General features: G+C 38.4%; 2 protein-coding genes across 12 annotated transcripts in view; one reads left to right on the top strand and one right to left on the bottom strand.

Annotated features, from left to right (window-relative positions):
* Positions 1 to 14,174, top strand: part of SPATA9 (spermatogenesis associated 9) — a 73,156-nt gene that overhangs the window by 34,045 nt on the left and 24,937 nt on the right. For 2 of the 9 annotated variants that reach the window (XM_073802333.1, XM_033853036.2), the window contains exon 3: positions 10,033 to 10,121. The exons of 6 other annotated variants lie outside the window; for them this stretch is intronic. In XM_073802333.1, the coding sequence (XP_073658434.1) occupies positions 10,056 to 10,121 (66 nt within the window). In that variant the 5' untranslated portion in view covers positions 10,033 to 10,055. Of the gene's footprint in view, positions 1 to 9,129; positions 9,880 to 10,032; positions 10,122 to 14,174 lie in introns of those variants that run through there. One more of the 9 variants, XM_004317390.4, reaches the window with a different exon arrangement.
* Positions 10,766 to 14,174, bottom strand: part of RFESD (Rieske Fe-S domain containing) — a 38,733-nt gene continuing 35,324 nt past the window's right edge. For 2 of the 3 annotated variants that reach the window (XM_033853040.2, XM_073802335.1), the window contains exon 4: positions 11,990 to 12,301. In XM_033853040.2, the coding sequence (XP_033708931.1) occupies positions 12,005 to 12,301 (297 nt within the window). In that variant the 3' untranslated portion in view covers positions 11,990 to 12,004. Of the gene's footprint in view, positions 11,142 to 11,989; positions 12,302 to 14,174 lie in introns of those variants that run through there. The other variant, XM_033853041.2, reaches the window with a different exon arrangement.

The following is a 14,174-nucleotide window of genomic DNA, read 5'->3' as shown; positions in this document are numbered from 1 at the left end:
CCTGTAATTGATTTCTAATCTCATAGTGTTGTGGTCAGAAAAGATGCTTGATATGATTTCAATTTTTTAAATTTACTGAGGCTTGATTTGTGACCCAAGATGCAGTCTATCCTGGAGAATGTTCCGTGTGCACTTGAGAAGAAAGTGTAATCTGCTGTTTTTGGATGGAATGTTCTATAAATATCAATTAAATCAATATGCTCTATTGTGGCATTTAAAGCTTGTGTTTCATTATTAATTTTCTGTTTGGATGATCTGTCCATTGGTGTAAGTGAGGTGTTAACATCCCCCACTATTATTGTGTTACTGTCGATTTCCTCTTTTTTAGCTGTTAGCAGTTGCCTTATGTATTGAGGTGCTCCTATGTATGGTGCATATTGTTTATAATTGTTATATCTTCTTCTCGGGTTGATCCCTTGATCATTATGTAGTGTCCTTCCTTGTCTCTTGTAGCATTCTTTATCTGAAAGTCTATTTTATCTGATATGAGTATTGCTACTCCAGCTTTTTTTTGATTTCCATTTGCATGGAATATCTTTTTCCATCCCTTCACTTTCAGTCTGTATGTGTCCCTTGGTCTGAAGTGGGTATGGGTCTTGTTTTTGTATCCATTCAGCAAGCCTGTGTCTTTTCGTTGGAGCATTTAATCCATTCATGTTCAAGGTAATTATCGATATATATGTTCCTATTACCATTTTCTTAATTGTTTTGGGTTTGTTTTTGTATGACCTTTTGTTCTCTTGTATTTCCCACTTAGAGAAGTTCCTTTAGCATTTGTTGTAGAGCTGGTTTGGTGGTGCTGAATTCTCTTAGCTTTTGCTTGTCTGTAAAGCTTTTGATTTCTCCATGGAATCTGAATGAGATCCTTGCCGGGTGGAGAAATCTTGGTTGTACGTTCTTCCCTTTCATCACTTTAAGTATATCATGGCACTCCGTTTGGCTTGTAGCGTTTCTGCTGAGAAATCAGCTGTTAACCTTATGAGAGTTCCCTTGTATGTTATTTGTCATTTTTCCCTTGCTGCTTTCAATAATTTTTCTTTGTCTTTAATTTTTGCCAGCTTGATTACTATGTGTCTCGGCATGTTTCTCCTTGGGTTTATCCTGTATGGGACTCTCTGCGCTTTCTGGACCTGGGTGGCTATTTCCTTTCCCATATTAGGGAAGTTTTCAACTATAATCTCCTCAAATATTTTCTCGGGTCCTTTCTCTCTCTCTTCTCCTTCTGGGACCCCTATAATGCGAATGTTGTTGCATTTAATGTTGTCCCAGAGGTCTTTTAGGCTGTCTTCATTTCTTTTCATTCTTTTTTCTTTATTCTGTTCCACAGCAGTGAATTCCACCATTCTGTCTTCCAGGTCACCTATCTGTTCTTCTGCCTCAGTTATTCTGCTATTGATTCCTTCTAGTGTAGTTTTCATTTCAGTTATTGTATTGTTCATCTCTGTTTGTTTGTTCTTTAATTCCCCTAGGTCTTTGTTAAACATTTCTTGCATCTTCTTGATCTTTGCCTCCATTCATTTTCCGAGGTCCTGGATCATCTTCACTATCATTATTCTGAATTCTTTTTCTAGAAGGTTGCCTATCTCCACTTCATTTAGTTGTTTTTCTGGGGTTTTATCTTATTTCTTCAACTGGTACATAGCCCTGTGCCTTTTCATCTTGACTATCTTTCTGTGAATGTGGGTTTTTTTCCACAGGCTGCAGGATTGTAGTTCTTGCTTCTGCTGTCTGCCCTCTGGTGGATGAGGCTATCTAAGAGGCTTGTGCAAGTTTTCTGATGGGAGGGACTGGTGGTGGGTAGAGCTGGCTGTTGCTCTGGTGGCCAGGGCTCAGTAAAACTTTAATGTACTTGACTGCTGATGGGTGGGGCTGGGTTCCCTCCCTGTTGGTTGTTTGGCCTGAGGCAACCCAACACTGGAGCCTACCCGTGCTCTTTGATGGGGCTAATGGCAGACTCTGGAGGGCTCACACCAAGGAGTACTTCCCAGAACTTCTGCTGCCAGTGTCCTTGTCGTCAGGGTGAGACAGAGCCATCCTCCACCTCTGCAGTAGACCTTCCTACACTAGCAGGTAATTCTGGTTCAGTTTCCTATGGGGTCACTGCTCCTTCCCCTGGGTTCCGATGCGCAGACTACTTTGTGTGTGCCCTCCAAGAGTGGAGTCTCTGTTTCCACCAGTCCTGTCAAAGTCCTGCAATCAAATCCTGCTAGCCTTCAAGGTCTGATTCTCTAGGAATTCCTCCTCCTGTTGCTGGATCCCCAGGTTCGGTAGCCTGACGTGGGGCTCAGAACCTTTGCTCCAGTGGGTGGGCTTCTGTGGTATAAGTGTTCTCCAGTTTGTGAGTTACCCGCCCAGCAGTTATGGGATTTGATTTTATTGTGATTGCGCCCCTCCTGCCACCTCACTGTGGCTTCTCCTTTGTCTTTGGGTGTGGGGTATCTTTTTTGGTGAGTTCCAGTGTCTTCCTGTTGATGATTGTTCAGCAGTTAGTTGTGATTCTGTTGTTCTTCCAAGAGGGAGTGAGAGCACGTCCTTCTACCAAAACCACATGGGCAGGCAGATTCTTAACCACTGCGCCACCAGGGAAGTCCCGGTGCTGATTTTTTAAAAACTTAATGATTTTGCCCCAGAGGTTAAGTGATAACGATTGGTAGCAGCATACACCCCTGACTTCTCAGGTGTTTCTCGTTGTCTCAAATGTTCTTCCTTGACATTCCAACTGAAAGTGGTGGCCCAGTTGTCTCTATATGTTGCTCAGTTTAATTTCCATTATGGCATTTATTACTACACGGGATGACCTCATTTATTTGCTGTCTGTTCTCCTACTGTAATGCAAGCTCCACGAGAATGACAATACCATCTGTTTTATTTATCACTGTCCCCAGTTTCTTGCACAGTGTCTGACGTGTTTCTCAAATAAAATCTTTTCAGACTTTGGCCACCCAAAGTTGGCACCCTTTCTCTTGCTTGCATAGAGCACTTTGTGTTACTGCTTTTATAATATTTTATTGTAATTTTCTTTGAAAGTGTTTGTTTTATATTGCCTGGTCCTTTATTTCGATCAAGGACTTTTTCTGTTCGTTTTTGTGTCCAGGTCCCTGGTATACAGTGGACACTCAGATTTTGATTGAGAAGGTGAAAGCCTTCCATAATAGAATTTCTGATCATCTGAACCTTTTTCTAAATTTCTTAGACCATTTTAGAGTATTTCACCTGTTGTTATTCTCTCATTTTTCTTTCTGCTCTTGAAAGTCACTCACTCCATCTAAGAGAGGCCATATGCTGGTAAGGAGAATTCAAAATTTTGAAAGGGAATCTAGACAAGAGTCCTTGCTCTGCCACTTCCTGGTTTGGGGATACTTTCTAAATTCCTCAGAGCCTGGTTCGTCATTTGTAGAGAGATAGTAATACTCATGTACGGTCCACAAAACCATCCTGTTTTCTTAACATAAATAGAATCTGAAAAAATAATCTGGCTTTACTACATCCGTTAAAAGAAAAACAAAGCTTGATTTCCCAATCTTCTAATTGCCTAGATAACGCATATTAGACATGTTTAGTTTTGGGCTTTATCAACTTGTTTGTGTGAAAATTGAATACTAACTACAAATTAGGCAGAGGCAATGTAAATCATTGGTCAAGAGGACTTCATTTTAAAATAAAGGGCATTGTTATTATAATTGTATAATTTGTCACACTTTTAACTTGTAAGAATATTTTTGTACAAATACCTTAGAAATACTTAAGAGGATTGGTTGGTACTGGCTGAATATAAATGTAGTCTCATGGTAAGTTTACATAAATGTGCATGTGGTGAATTATATCTTGTCTGGGCTCAGCTTTAAAGACGTGTCATCAACTTACTGTCAAAGTGTTGGGTGAAAGAAAGAGTGGACTGCATCCTTCAGTGTTTTCATTTTTTGCTCCTTTGAGTGAACATAACAATTTTCTTTTTTATAATTATATAGAATTATTTGGAATTCACTGGTTTTCTTTTTCATTATGTTTGAATATTATTGGTTTGACCAGGGAGAGCTGCTTAAGTATCTAGGAAGTTAAGCTATACACTCTATGTCTATAAGGGAAAGGACCGAAGTACAAAATCCGTATTTTTAGTCACTCCTGGCAGAGGTTACAGCATAAAGTAGATAAGTCTGAGACTCTAACCAAAGGCCATAAAAATATGTGGACTATGGATACTTAAATGTGTTTAATATTGCTTTTCTTGAAAGGCTTCACTTATAGATTGCCTGTTTCCAAAGTGGAGATGTCTATCAGAAGATATGTAGCTGCTCAAAAACTCTTATTTCTGGTTATGACTACAGATTTGATGAGGGAGATGTAAGAAAAGAAAGATTTTCATCTAAAACATAGATTTGTAACATAAACTTTTCTAAGGCTAAAATAAGATCTTTTCAATCAGAAGAATGTTTTATATCAATATATAGTTAGTTTTTTACACATTATGTAGAATATAGTTGTGAAACATTCACCTCAAAATCTGAGCAAGTTACTAATGAAAGAAATGCCTTTTCTAGGTCCATAGAAAATAGCAAATAGTTTGATTCTGTTCCACTGGATGTAAGTTCCAGTAGAGCAAGGGTTTTTGTCTATTTTATTCAGTACCCTATTCCCAGTGCTGAACAGTGATGACACATAGTAGGTGCTCAGTAAATATCGAATAAATGAAAAAAGTCCCTTTACCATTATTACTGGAATAGCTTTTAATGACAATTTTTTACCAAAGTTTTTACAGCAATTTGTTCATCAGGTTATTTCCTTTCATTGTTTTTATTAAATATTGAGAAGATATATTTATATGTCGTTGTAAGGGATAAAGATTATAGTCCTTCGATACCCATACACATGATTAAGTTTTAGAAAAATTACACTACCATTACCTTCAAAATCCTTATGTGGCTTTGTCCAACCCCACCTCTTCATTCTTCTCTCAGAAGTAGTAACCACTATCCTGAATTTTATGTTTATGGTTCCCTTGGTTTTTTTCTCTATTTTGCCACATATATGTGTACTCCTAATATATTGCTTAGTTTTGAGTGTTTTTGAACTTCATATAAATGAAATCATGCTCTGCTTTTTTTTCTGTATCTTGCTTTTTCTCATTCAAAATTATGATATTACTGAGATTTATTCACGATGTTGCATGTAGCTATAATTCGTTCATGTTTACTGCTGTAGAGTAACCATTATGGGTATATTATAATTGATTTATTGATTCTGTAGTTGAAGAATGGATGTTTGGGTTGCTTACAATTTCTTGATATTACGATTAGTGCAGCAGTGAACATTCACATGGCCTGAGTCTTCCATTGTAAAGGAGGCCTTTGTAGCTCCTTCCAGCTGCCTTCTGTGTCCTCCTAATAGGACCCCATTAACCTTCAAAAAGCTTTCTTCCTTTCTGGCCTGAGATCTCCCTGCTTCATCTTGTACTTCTGCTGCTGCAGACTGATGTCAGCTATTTCTTCAAGGAGTCCTGGCTCATGGTAGGGGAGAATTATATTAAAGCCCAAAGGGACTTCCCTGGTGGTGCAGTAGTTAAGAATCCAAATGCCAATGCAGGGGACATGGGTTCGAGCCCTGGTCCGGGAAGATCCCATATGCCGTGGAGCAACTAAGCCCGTGTGCCACAACTACTGAGCCTGCGCTCTAGAGCCTACAACTAATGAAACCCATGTGCCTAGAGCCCATGCTCCACAACAAGAGAAGCCATCGCAATGAGAAGCCTGCACACCACAACGGAGAGTAGCCCCTGCTCACCGCAACTAGAGAAAGCCTGCATGCAGCAACAAAGACCCAACACAGCCATAAATTAATTAATTAATTAAAAAAAAAAGAGTCCCAGAATCTGGGTGCTAGGGGTGCTCTTTTCTACTGAGTTGGCAATGTTTCTAGTTATTTCATTCTGTACAGCTTGAAAAAATGTATTTTTGAAAATCGTGAGTTTATGATGATATAGTCAATTCTGTTTAACATTACAGTGTTTTACTCTGTTCTTTGATTTTATAATTAGGTGTTTTTTTCTCTTATCCTGAAATTCTTGATGCCTAACATTATTAACCCCAAAATGTGTTTAGACTGCATTATGAGGAAAATGATTTCAGATAACAAAACCGATATCAACACTTCCAAGGAAATGACTGAATGAAATCTAAAATGGCTTTTCTAGTTCTTTTTGTCCTTGGAACGTTCTGAACTGTGTTCTAAAGTCACTCAAAAAACTTCTAATTCAAAAAGATACATGCACCCCAATGTTCATAGCAGTACTATTTACAGTAGCCAAGACATGGAAACAACATAAATGCCCATCGACAGATGACTAGATTAGGAAGACGTGCTATATACATACAATAGAATATTACTCAGCCATATGAACGAACGAGTATTGAGTTCCCTGTGCCATACAGTAGGTCCTTATGAGTTATCTATTTTATATATAGTAGTGTGTATTACAGGTATATTCTTTTGATCTCTACTGCATCATATATTTTCATTTACTCATGTTATTATCAGTACTAAATCCATGAACTTGCTACACTTTTATTTTCTATCCTCAAATATATAGAATAATAGGCTGCAATTAATCTACTCAGTAGTATCTAGCTAAAAAAGTGTAAAGAAAAATCAAAGACATGTTCTCTATTTGTGTATCTACTTGCTAGTTCTTACTGAGCTCATCTTGAATTAATTCAGTTAATTATTTAGGTTATGTCACTGTCATGGGTAAAATAAATTAAAATGTAGTGCTTTGTGTGTGGGGAAAAAAAGTTTTCTTCCCATAGTGTTTGATAAACATTATGTGTGTGTATGTATATGTAATGTGTCTTGTTTTGCATTTACATATCATTTAATTGATTCCACGATGAATTTGTTAATGATAAAAATTTTCATCCTGCCTAAGACATAAGTAACAAATACGATTATATTCTTCCAGGAAATATTTTTGTAAAATTGTAAAAGCATTATCTACATATTGGGAATATAGCCTTGAGCCAACCAAAGACCCTGAGCTCATGAAGTTTATATTGTGATACAGGAAACAGACAACAACAAATCTGCTTCCCAGCTTCCTACCATCTAATGAACCTCAGCAGTTCCCAAAGTTCAGTAGCAATGCCAATGTTGTTAATTCTGTTCCCTGTGTGGCCTATCATTTTACTGTAACTATTTGAGGACTTGCATCAGTCTTTTCAACCATTAATATGGTTGGGTACCATACTAATGGTACCCAACTGGAATTGTAGAATATAGTTATTAAATAACTTTAAGGAGAAGCAAAATGTTATCTCTATTTTGAAACATCTTTGAAAATCTGTATTTACAAGATACATAGCAGGTATTTATTTTTCGTGGGAAAAAGATGGTTATTTACCTTATAGAAGAATTTATCTAGGGTTAGTTACTTTTAAAGAATAAGTTCCCTTAGTACATTTCAAATGATTCAATTTTCAAACATCCTACATACAAACTGCCTCAGATTCTTATTAGAATTTATTTTGTAAGTATGGACCACTCAATTATGAGTTGTAAAGAATAACAATTAAAGATAGCCATTGACATTATTTCATCTAACTTTATCTGTAATAATGTAAGATGTGTAAGGATATAGGTATAAGATATGATTAAATAAAAACCAAAACATTATCAGATATGGTCACAAATGTTAAGTGTGGCAAGGTGGAATTTTTTTTTTTTTTTTTTTTTTGCGGTACACGGGCCTCTCACTGTTGTGGCCTCTCCTGTTGCGGAGCACAGGCTCCGGACGCGCAGGCTCAGCAGCCATGGCTCACGGGCCCAGCTGCTCCGTGGCATGTGGGATCTTCCCAGACCAGGGCACGAACCCGTGTCCCCTGCATCGGCAAGCAGACTCTCAACCACTGCGCCACCAGGGAAGCCCAACGTGGAATTTTTTTACTTATCACCCCCTGCCTTTTTCTACCATTCCCCATCCTGAGAGGGGGTCATTAAGAAAGAAAAGACAAAAAGAATTTTGTTAGAATAATTAACAAAGAGTCAGTTAAGCTTGAAGTGTGGGAAATATTAACATGATATGTTTTTCTTGTAGATTTGTTTGTTTTATAGGATGCCTAGGAGGGTGAGAATGGATGAAAAGAAAACTGAGTGAAACAACTGGGAGCTAGGACATTGAGGGTGGGCAGATGGAAAAAGAATTAGGGAGTTGATGGGAGTGGAGAACATAGAATAAGACCAGAGAGAGCAGGTCCTAACAGGTGTTACTCTGGTAGACTCTGATAGCTAAGTTATCTAAATAGGACAAATAAAGTTTTCATTTTCTTATAGGCTCCCAGTTTGTGTGTTCATCATTGTCTAATAATTCTTTCTGGCAATAGATTTCACTTTCCAAATGTTAGTGGTATAATTATCTTACGCATTAGATTTATGATGGAGGAAAGCAGGATCTGTTAAGGTTCAGAGAGGTGGTTGTGCTGTGATGGAGAGTATTCTCAGGCAGATAAGGACTAAGGACAAAGTGAAAGCTGGGGATCTGGCAGGCTTCACAATCTAGAGGAATCCTTTGATGAACATTTCTCTTTCCTGGACAGTTCCCTAAATAGACCTCCAGCAGCCAGTTTTGTGCTTGCCGAAGAAACCCATCTAGCTGCAGTTAAATATAAAGGCTTCAAATTAAAATGGGATTTGAGGGCTTCCCTGGTGGTGCAGTGGTTAAGAATCTGCCTACCAATGCAGGGGACACGGGTTCGAGCCCTGGCCCAGGAAGATCCCACATGCCGCGGAGCAACTAAGCCCATGCGCCACAACTACTGAGCCTGCGCTCTACAGCCAAAGCAAGTAAGCCCATGCGCCACAACTACTGAGCCTGCACTCTAGAGCGCGCAAGCCACAACTACTGAGCCTGTGTGCCACAACTACTGTAGCCCATGTGCCTAGAGCCCGTGCTCCCCAACAGTAGAAGCCACCGCAATGAGAAGCCCACGCACTGCACCGAAGTATAGCCCCTGCTTGCTGCAACTAGAGAAAGCCGCACACAGCAACAAAGACCCAATGCAGCCAAAAATAAATAAAATAAATAAATTTATTTTAAAAAAATAATAATAAATAAATAAAATGGGATTTGAGTTAACCAACTCAGCTCATCCACACTAAAATATAACCAGGTAGTCAATCAAGTCTGCATAATATGCAGTTCTTCCCATGTTTGATAAGAGGAAAATAGTGGTCATCTGAGGTGGGAGAGTGCTAGAAGAGACAAAGATGAAGAAGAAAAAAAGGTTGAGATTTTAAAGAAGGCAAACCAAAGACTTCACGATTTTGCCTGGGTCTGACCTAGTGATCCTCATTTGGGTGAAGGAAAAACAACCTGTTCAGAAGTCTTTCTGAGTTAACTGCTGGTGTTTCTTTTCCACGTGGCATCAAGTGTGAAGAATTTCTTTTAAAGCGTATGCCAGCTTTTTTCAAAGGGAGCTTTGTTCTCAGGTGATCCAGTAATTGAAGTATCACTGCAGAAATTGGGGCAAAATTTAATTCATATTGCAGAACTCCTTAGTGTGCTTCACTTTCCAATCCCATTTCTCCTCCCCTTGTGCCTCCAAACACACTCTTCCTGCTCACTGCCAGAGTGATTTCAGAGGATTCTGTAACAAGTTCTCAGAGGCCCATTGTGAAGTAACAAAGAATCCCTGCAGTGAGCTGCAGGTTCTGTCCTTGCCTGCATTCCTAAGTGGAAGGCTGCCATCATCCCTCACTAATGGTAGAGTAGGACAAGCAGTGCCCAGGCCTGTAAGCTTGCCTCGAACTAGGAACCCAAGCAAGAACTCAACATGCCAGTCAAACCTGTTGGGCGTATATGTGGGCAGATGTTGAAGAACTTCTCTGGAAGAAGTATGCACAGTCTTCCTGTAAAGGGGATATGGGTGTGGAAACTGGGAATTAAATCCCCAAGGTGGACCCAGTGTTCCATGATCTTTTAAATTATGTTTAGGGGATTTTTAGTTAAGCTTTTTTTTTTAACCCCCTAACTTCTTTTTGTCTTAGTCGAGGGGATCCAGAAAGCAATCATGGTCCTTAAAGATAAGTTTAAAGATGAATTCCCTACCGTCCTAAGATTATCACAGTCTAATCAGGTAATGTGATTTTATAACTTTGAAAGGATTATAAAAAGTATATTGTATTTTTAGTACCAATTATTTAATTTGTGATTTTGAGATCAGTATTTTAAGCTTAGGAAAACATTACTTTCACCTCAGAAAAACACCATTTCAACTCTTACTCATTGCGAGGGGTATATGGAAAACAGAAGGACTGTGGACAAGGAAGTGAGGTAGAAAGATAAATAAAGTTTAAGGACAGTCACTCTACCATTAGATTGGAAATCTAGAACTTTCTCATAGATACAATTGCAATGTAGTTTACTTAAGATTTGCTTAATATAAAGTCAGAAAAATATCTAGATGTACTTTAAAATCTGTGGCAATTAAGTCAGTGAAAAAACATAATTGATATGTTATAACAATGGAAAGATAAATATGGCATGGGTGTGTGTTTTAATATGGAAAGAAAATAGTGATATCAATTTAAACAAAGTACATATGCATATGTTTTAAACATCTGTTGCAAAAAGGTTTTAGATATAATATTGGGAGTGGAAGGAGATAGGTAGAGAATCATAAAGACATTTAGTTAGGAAAAAGTAACATCTTGTTTAGGGGACACAGGTAACCTGATTTACTCAAAAGTACACAACTCGTTTTTTTTAAATATTTATTTGGCTAAACCGGGTCTTAGTTGGGGCATGTGGGATCTTTGTTGTGGCATGCAGGATCTTCATTGTGGCATGCGAGATCTTCATTGTGGCACGTGGGATCTTTAGTTGCAGCATGCAAACTCTTAGTTGTGGCATGGGGGGTCTAGTTTCCTGACCAGGGATCGAACCCGGGCCCCCTTGCATTAGAAGCACAGAGTCTTAGCCACTGGACCACCATGGAAGTCCCAAAAGTACACAACTCTTAATGGGAAAGTGCTGTTTTAGTCATTTTGGCCACAGTTGGAATAGAATATGTTGTAAAGTTATATGGTACAGTAACAACCTACTTATCCAGAAATCAGACTTTTGGCAATGTCAACATGAGGAACATAGCTAAAACCTGGAAGTAAACAAAAAAGGGCTGTGAGTAACATAGTAATCACAAAGTCTGTATATTTCATTCCAAAGGAGAGGTATTAGAGCTACCTTTAACCATTCATCCAGATAACCAGGCATTAGACACTTAATAAATACTTTGCCTGGAACTGGGAAGAAGGAATACAGAGATTAAACAAAGCAGGGTTCCTTCAGTCAGTGAGCTTAATCTCATGGAGACAGAGTCATAAACAAGTAATTGCCATGGAATATGGTAAGAGGCATATACAATTTAGAGGAAGGAATGACTCTACATAGGGTAGTCAGAGAAGACTTCATGGAGGAAAGATGCTTAGACTGGGTCTCAGAGGATGAATAGGGAAAAATATTCCAAAGGAAGCAGTGTCATGCCAAAAAAGTATGAAACATCATAGCATGTTTCCAGAATGTTAAGTAAATTTGAATAAATGGCGTCAGTCTTGGGTCTAGACTTTAGGAATGGGTGATACTGAAATGTACGTATCTGGATGCACAGTGGTAAGGTGGCATCTAGGTGGTGGCTGGCTAAGTAGGAGAGGAAAAGCCAAAATGGATTTTGTCATTCCATATCTTAACCTTGGTGTCTAGTTGCTTCCTCTTTTTGTATCCCCCTAGTCTTGGTATAAATTCTTTTGAAACATGAGAGATTTTTCTTGGCTATGCTCTGGGGTATTAAGGAAAGAGATGCTTGGTCTAGGATGTAAAATGGTTAAGGCCAGCACAGTAGTGTCAGTAATTATTGAGAAAACCTCAAGGTAAAGCCAAGGAAGCCTAGGCCTGGAAAGCCCTGTTGTCCTTCCAAGTTGTGATTCTCCCACCATTGCCAATATTAGAGAAACTGGGTTTTATTTAATCGAAGTTGCAACTTTCTTTACAACTTCCTTCATCTCTTCCTACCCTCTGCATAGCCTCGTTATCACTAGAGCCGTAAGTATGCTTTATGTGAAATAGATTGATATTCTGATCCCCAAAGAAATCTAAGTTCCTATTTCCAAATCCCTGAAGTCGTTCACTTATAAGAACTATACCCCACCCAAGTGAAGAATATAAACATAAAGTTACTTTATTTCTCATTTTCAAAACACTTACATTGTTCTTTTTCCACCATTTACTTTGAAGAAAGTGTTGCTGAGATTGGCAGGAAACCTGAGTAGTTAGGGGATATTATAACACATTGAAGTTATTTGCTCTTCAAAAATAAATTATCCAGAAAACAATGCTAATACTCTGTTCTTAACTAGATTATTTTTAAAGGTCAGATTAGAAATGTTGCAGATTTTATTATTTCTAGTGTGGTCCATAGTTCCCAAACATACTGAAAAGAATGGTTTTAAGACTACTTAGAGGGCTTTATTAATTGGGTTGTATTTTAAATCTCTAAGTTTTGTGATTGGCATTTAATTTTATTTATTTAGGAAAAAGCCATGTTACTGGCCTGGAATAAAAAAAAAAAGATTTAGAGATTTGGTGGGAGTGATGGTGGTGGAATTTTTATAGAGGAATACACCGAGAATACTGGTTATTAAATAGTTCTTCATGGCTAAAGATTTTGAAGGACATTTTTTTTCTGGGGCTGGGGAAAGTTAATTTTAGAATTTTGACTTGAGGTCCTGGCTTCTGAGGTCTTGTACTCTCCACTCCCTCCCTTCCAAGCAGCCCAGACCCCAATATGCTCAGTATCCACATCTTTTAGTAAAAGTAACTTTTTAAGGTTTACACTTGCAAATTGCAAATGATTTCCATATGAGGACTTTAAAATATTAAACTTTTAAATTTGAACGAATGAAAAGATGCATGCTACAATTAGGGAATTAAAATTTTTTAATTCAGATGATCTTTACTTGAATGAGAGAAATCTTTTATGGTAAATAGGGTCAATTTTGTGGGTTTTAATTATGAAAGGTGGTTTGTATTTTATTCTGTAATTATCTTGCACTTAACTGTATACTACAAAATTGAGGATTGTAGACAGAGCATAATAGAATCCATGCAAAATTTTGGCCTTTACATATGTAGATACATTTTTCTGAATTCTCTATGCTTTCTTTTTTTCTTTTTAAACATGTGGGACAAAAACTGCTGGTGTTACCAAACCAGGTTTCTTTGTCCGACATGCAGAAAGCCTAATGCTGAGACGCTGAGGTTTGCAGCAGAGAAAGGGTTTATTCAAGAGGCAGCCAAGTGAGGAAACAGGAGAGCAAATCTCTGATCCACCTCCCCAAAGGCAAGGGGCTTGGATTGTTTGTGCATGAAGAGTATAGCGTAGTCAGAGAGGCCCGTGAAGGTGTTTGGAGGCAGGAAAAAGATGAGGTAATATCTGCTCTTTGTAGGCATATCTGAGTTACATACTTCTTCACAGGATGTATGTTCAGAAAATGTGGGTGTTAGCATGATCTGGGGGTGGAACTTTTGGCCCTCAGATGTCAAAAGGTCACCCATTGCACACTTGAGCAGGCTCAGTTGAATGGTCAAGTGGTCTTGACCAGTTGGAACTGGGCAAGATTAGCTCCATGTTTCTGAAGCAGCCATTACTGTAGCGACCCATATGTCAGAGGTGTTATCTGTAGGGGGTGGTTAAAGGAGTCTTGTGATATACAGTATTTGTCTAAGGTATGTGAAGCTTGGAAGGTACGCAATTTGCAGGAACAATTAAGGCAAGTTTGATGAGTGGAGGCAGATTACAAGCATAGGGATTTTTAACAAGACTCTCCCTTATTTGCTTTTCTGTAAGACAAGCTAAAGAATTGCTGTCAGTCGCCAGTTTCTGTTAACCCTATGGGGCACAGGTTCAGAATGAGCTTTTTAACCTTGTGGGGCACGGTTTCACTGGGGATGCACCAGTGATGTCTGGAAATTACTTGTATTGGCATTGGGGTTTCTAAATATAATGAGAGTAGAACTGTAACTAGAGTGTTCTATAATTCAGTTGTATATTTGTCTTTGGTGAGTTGTTTCTTGTGGGACACTATCATTGTGAAAATTCGCAGAGCACGTTGTGCACTGAAATCTTTCTGGGTAG

This window comes from Tursiops truncatus, chromosome 3 (genome assembly GCF_011762595.2).
Source record: "Tursiops truncatus isolate mTurTru1 chromosome 3, mTurTru1.mat.Y, whole genome shotgun sequence".
NCBI classification, from domain to species: domain Eukaryota; kingdom Metazoa; phylum Chordata; class Mammalia; order Artiodactyla; family Delphinidae; genus Tursiops; species Tursiops truncatus.
This window is presented reverse-complemented; position numbering and strand designations above follow the sequence as displayed.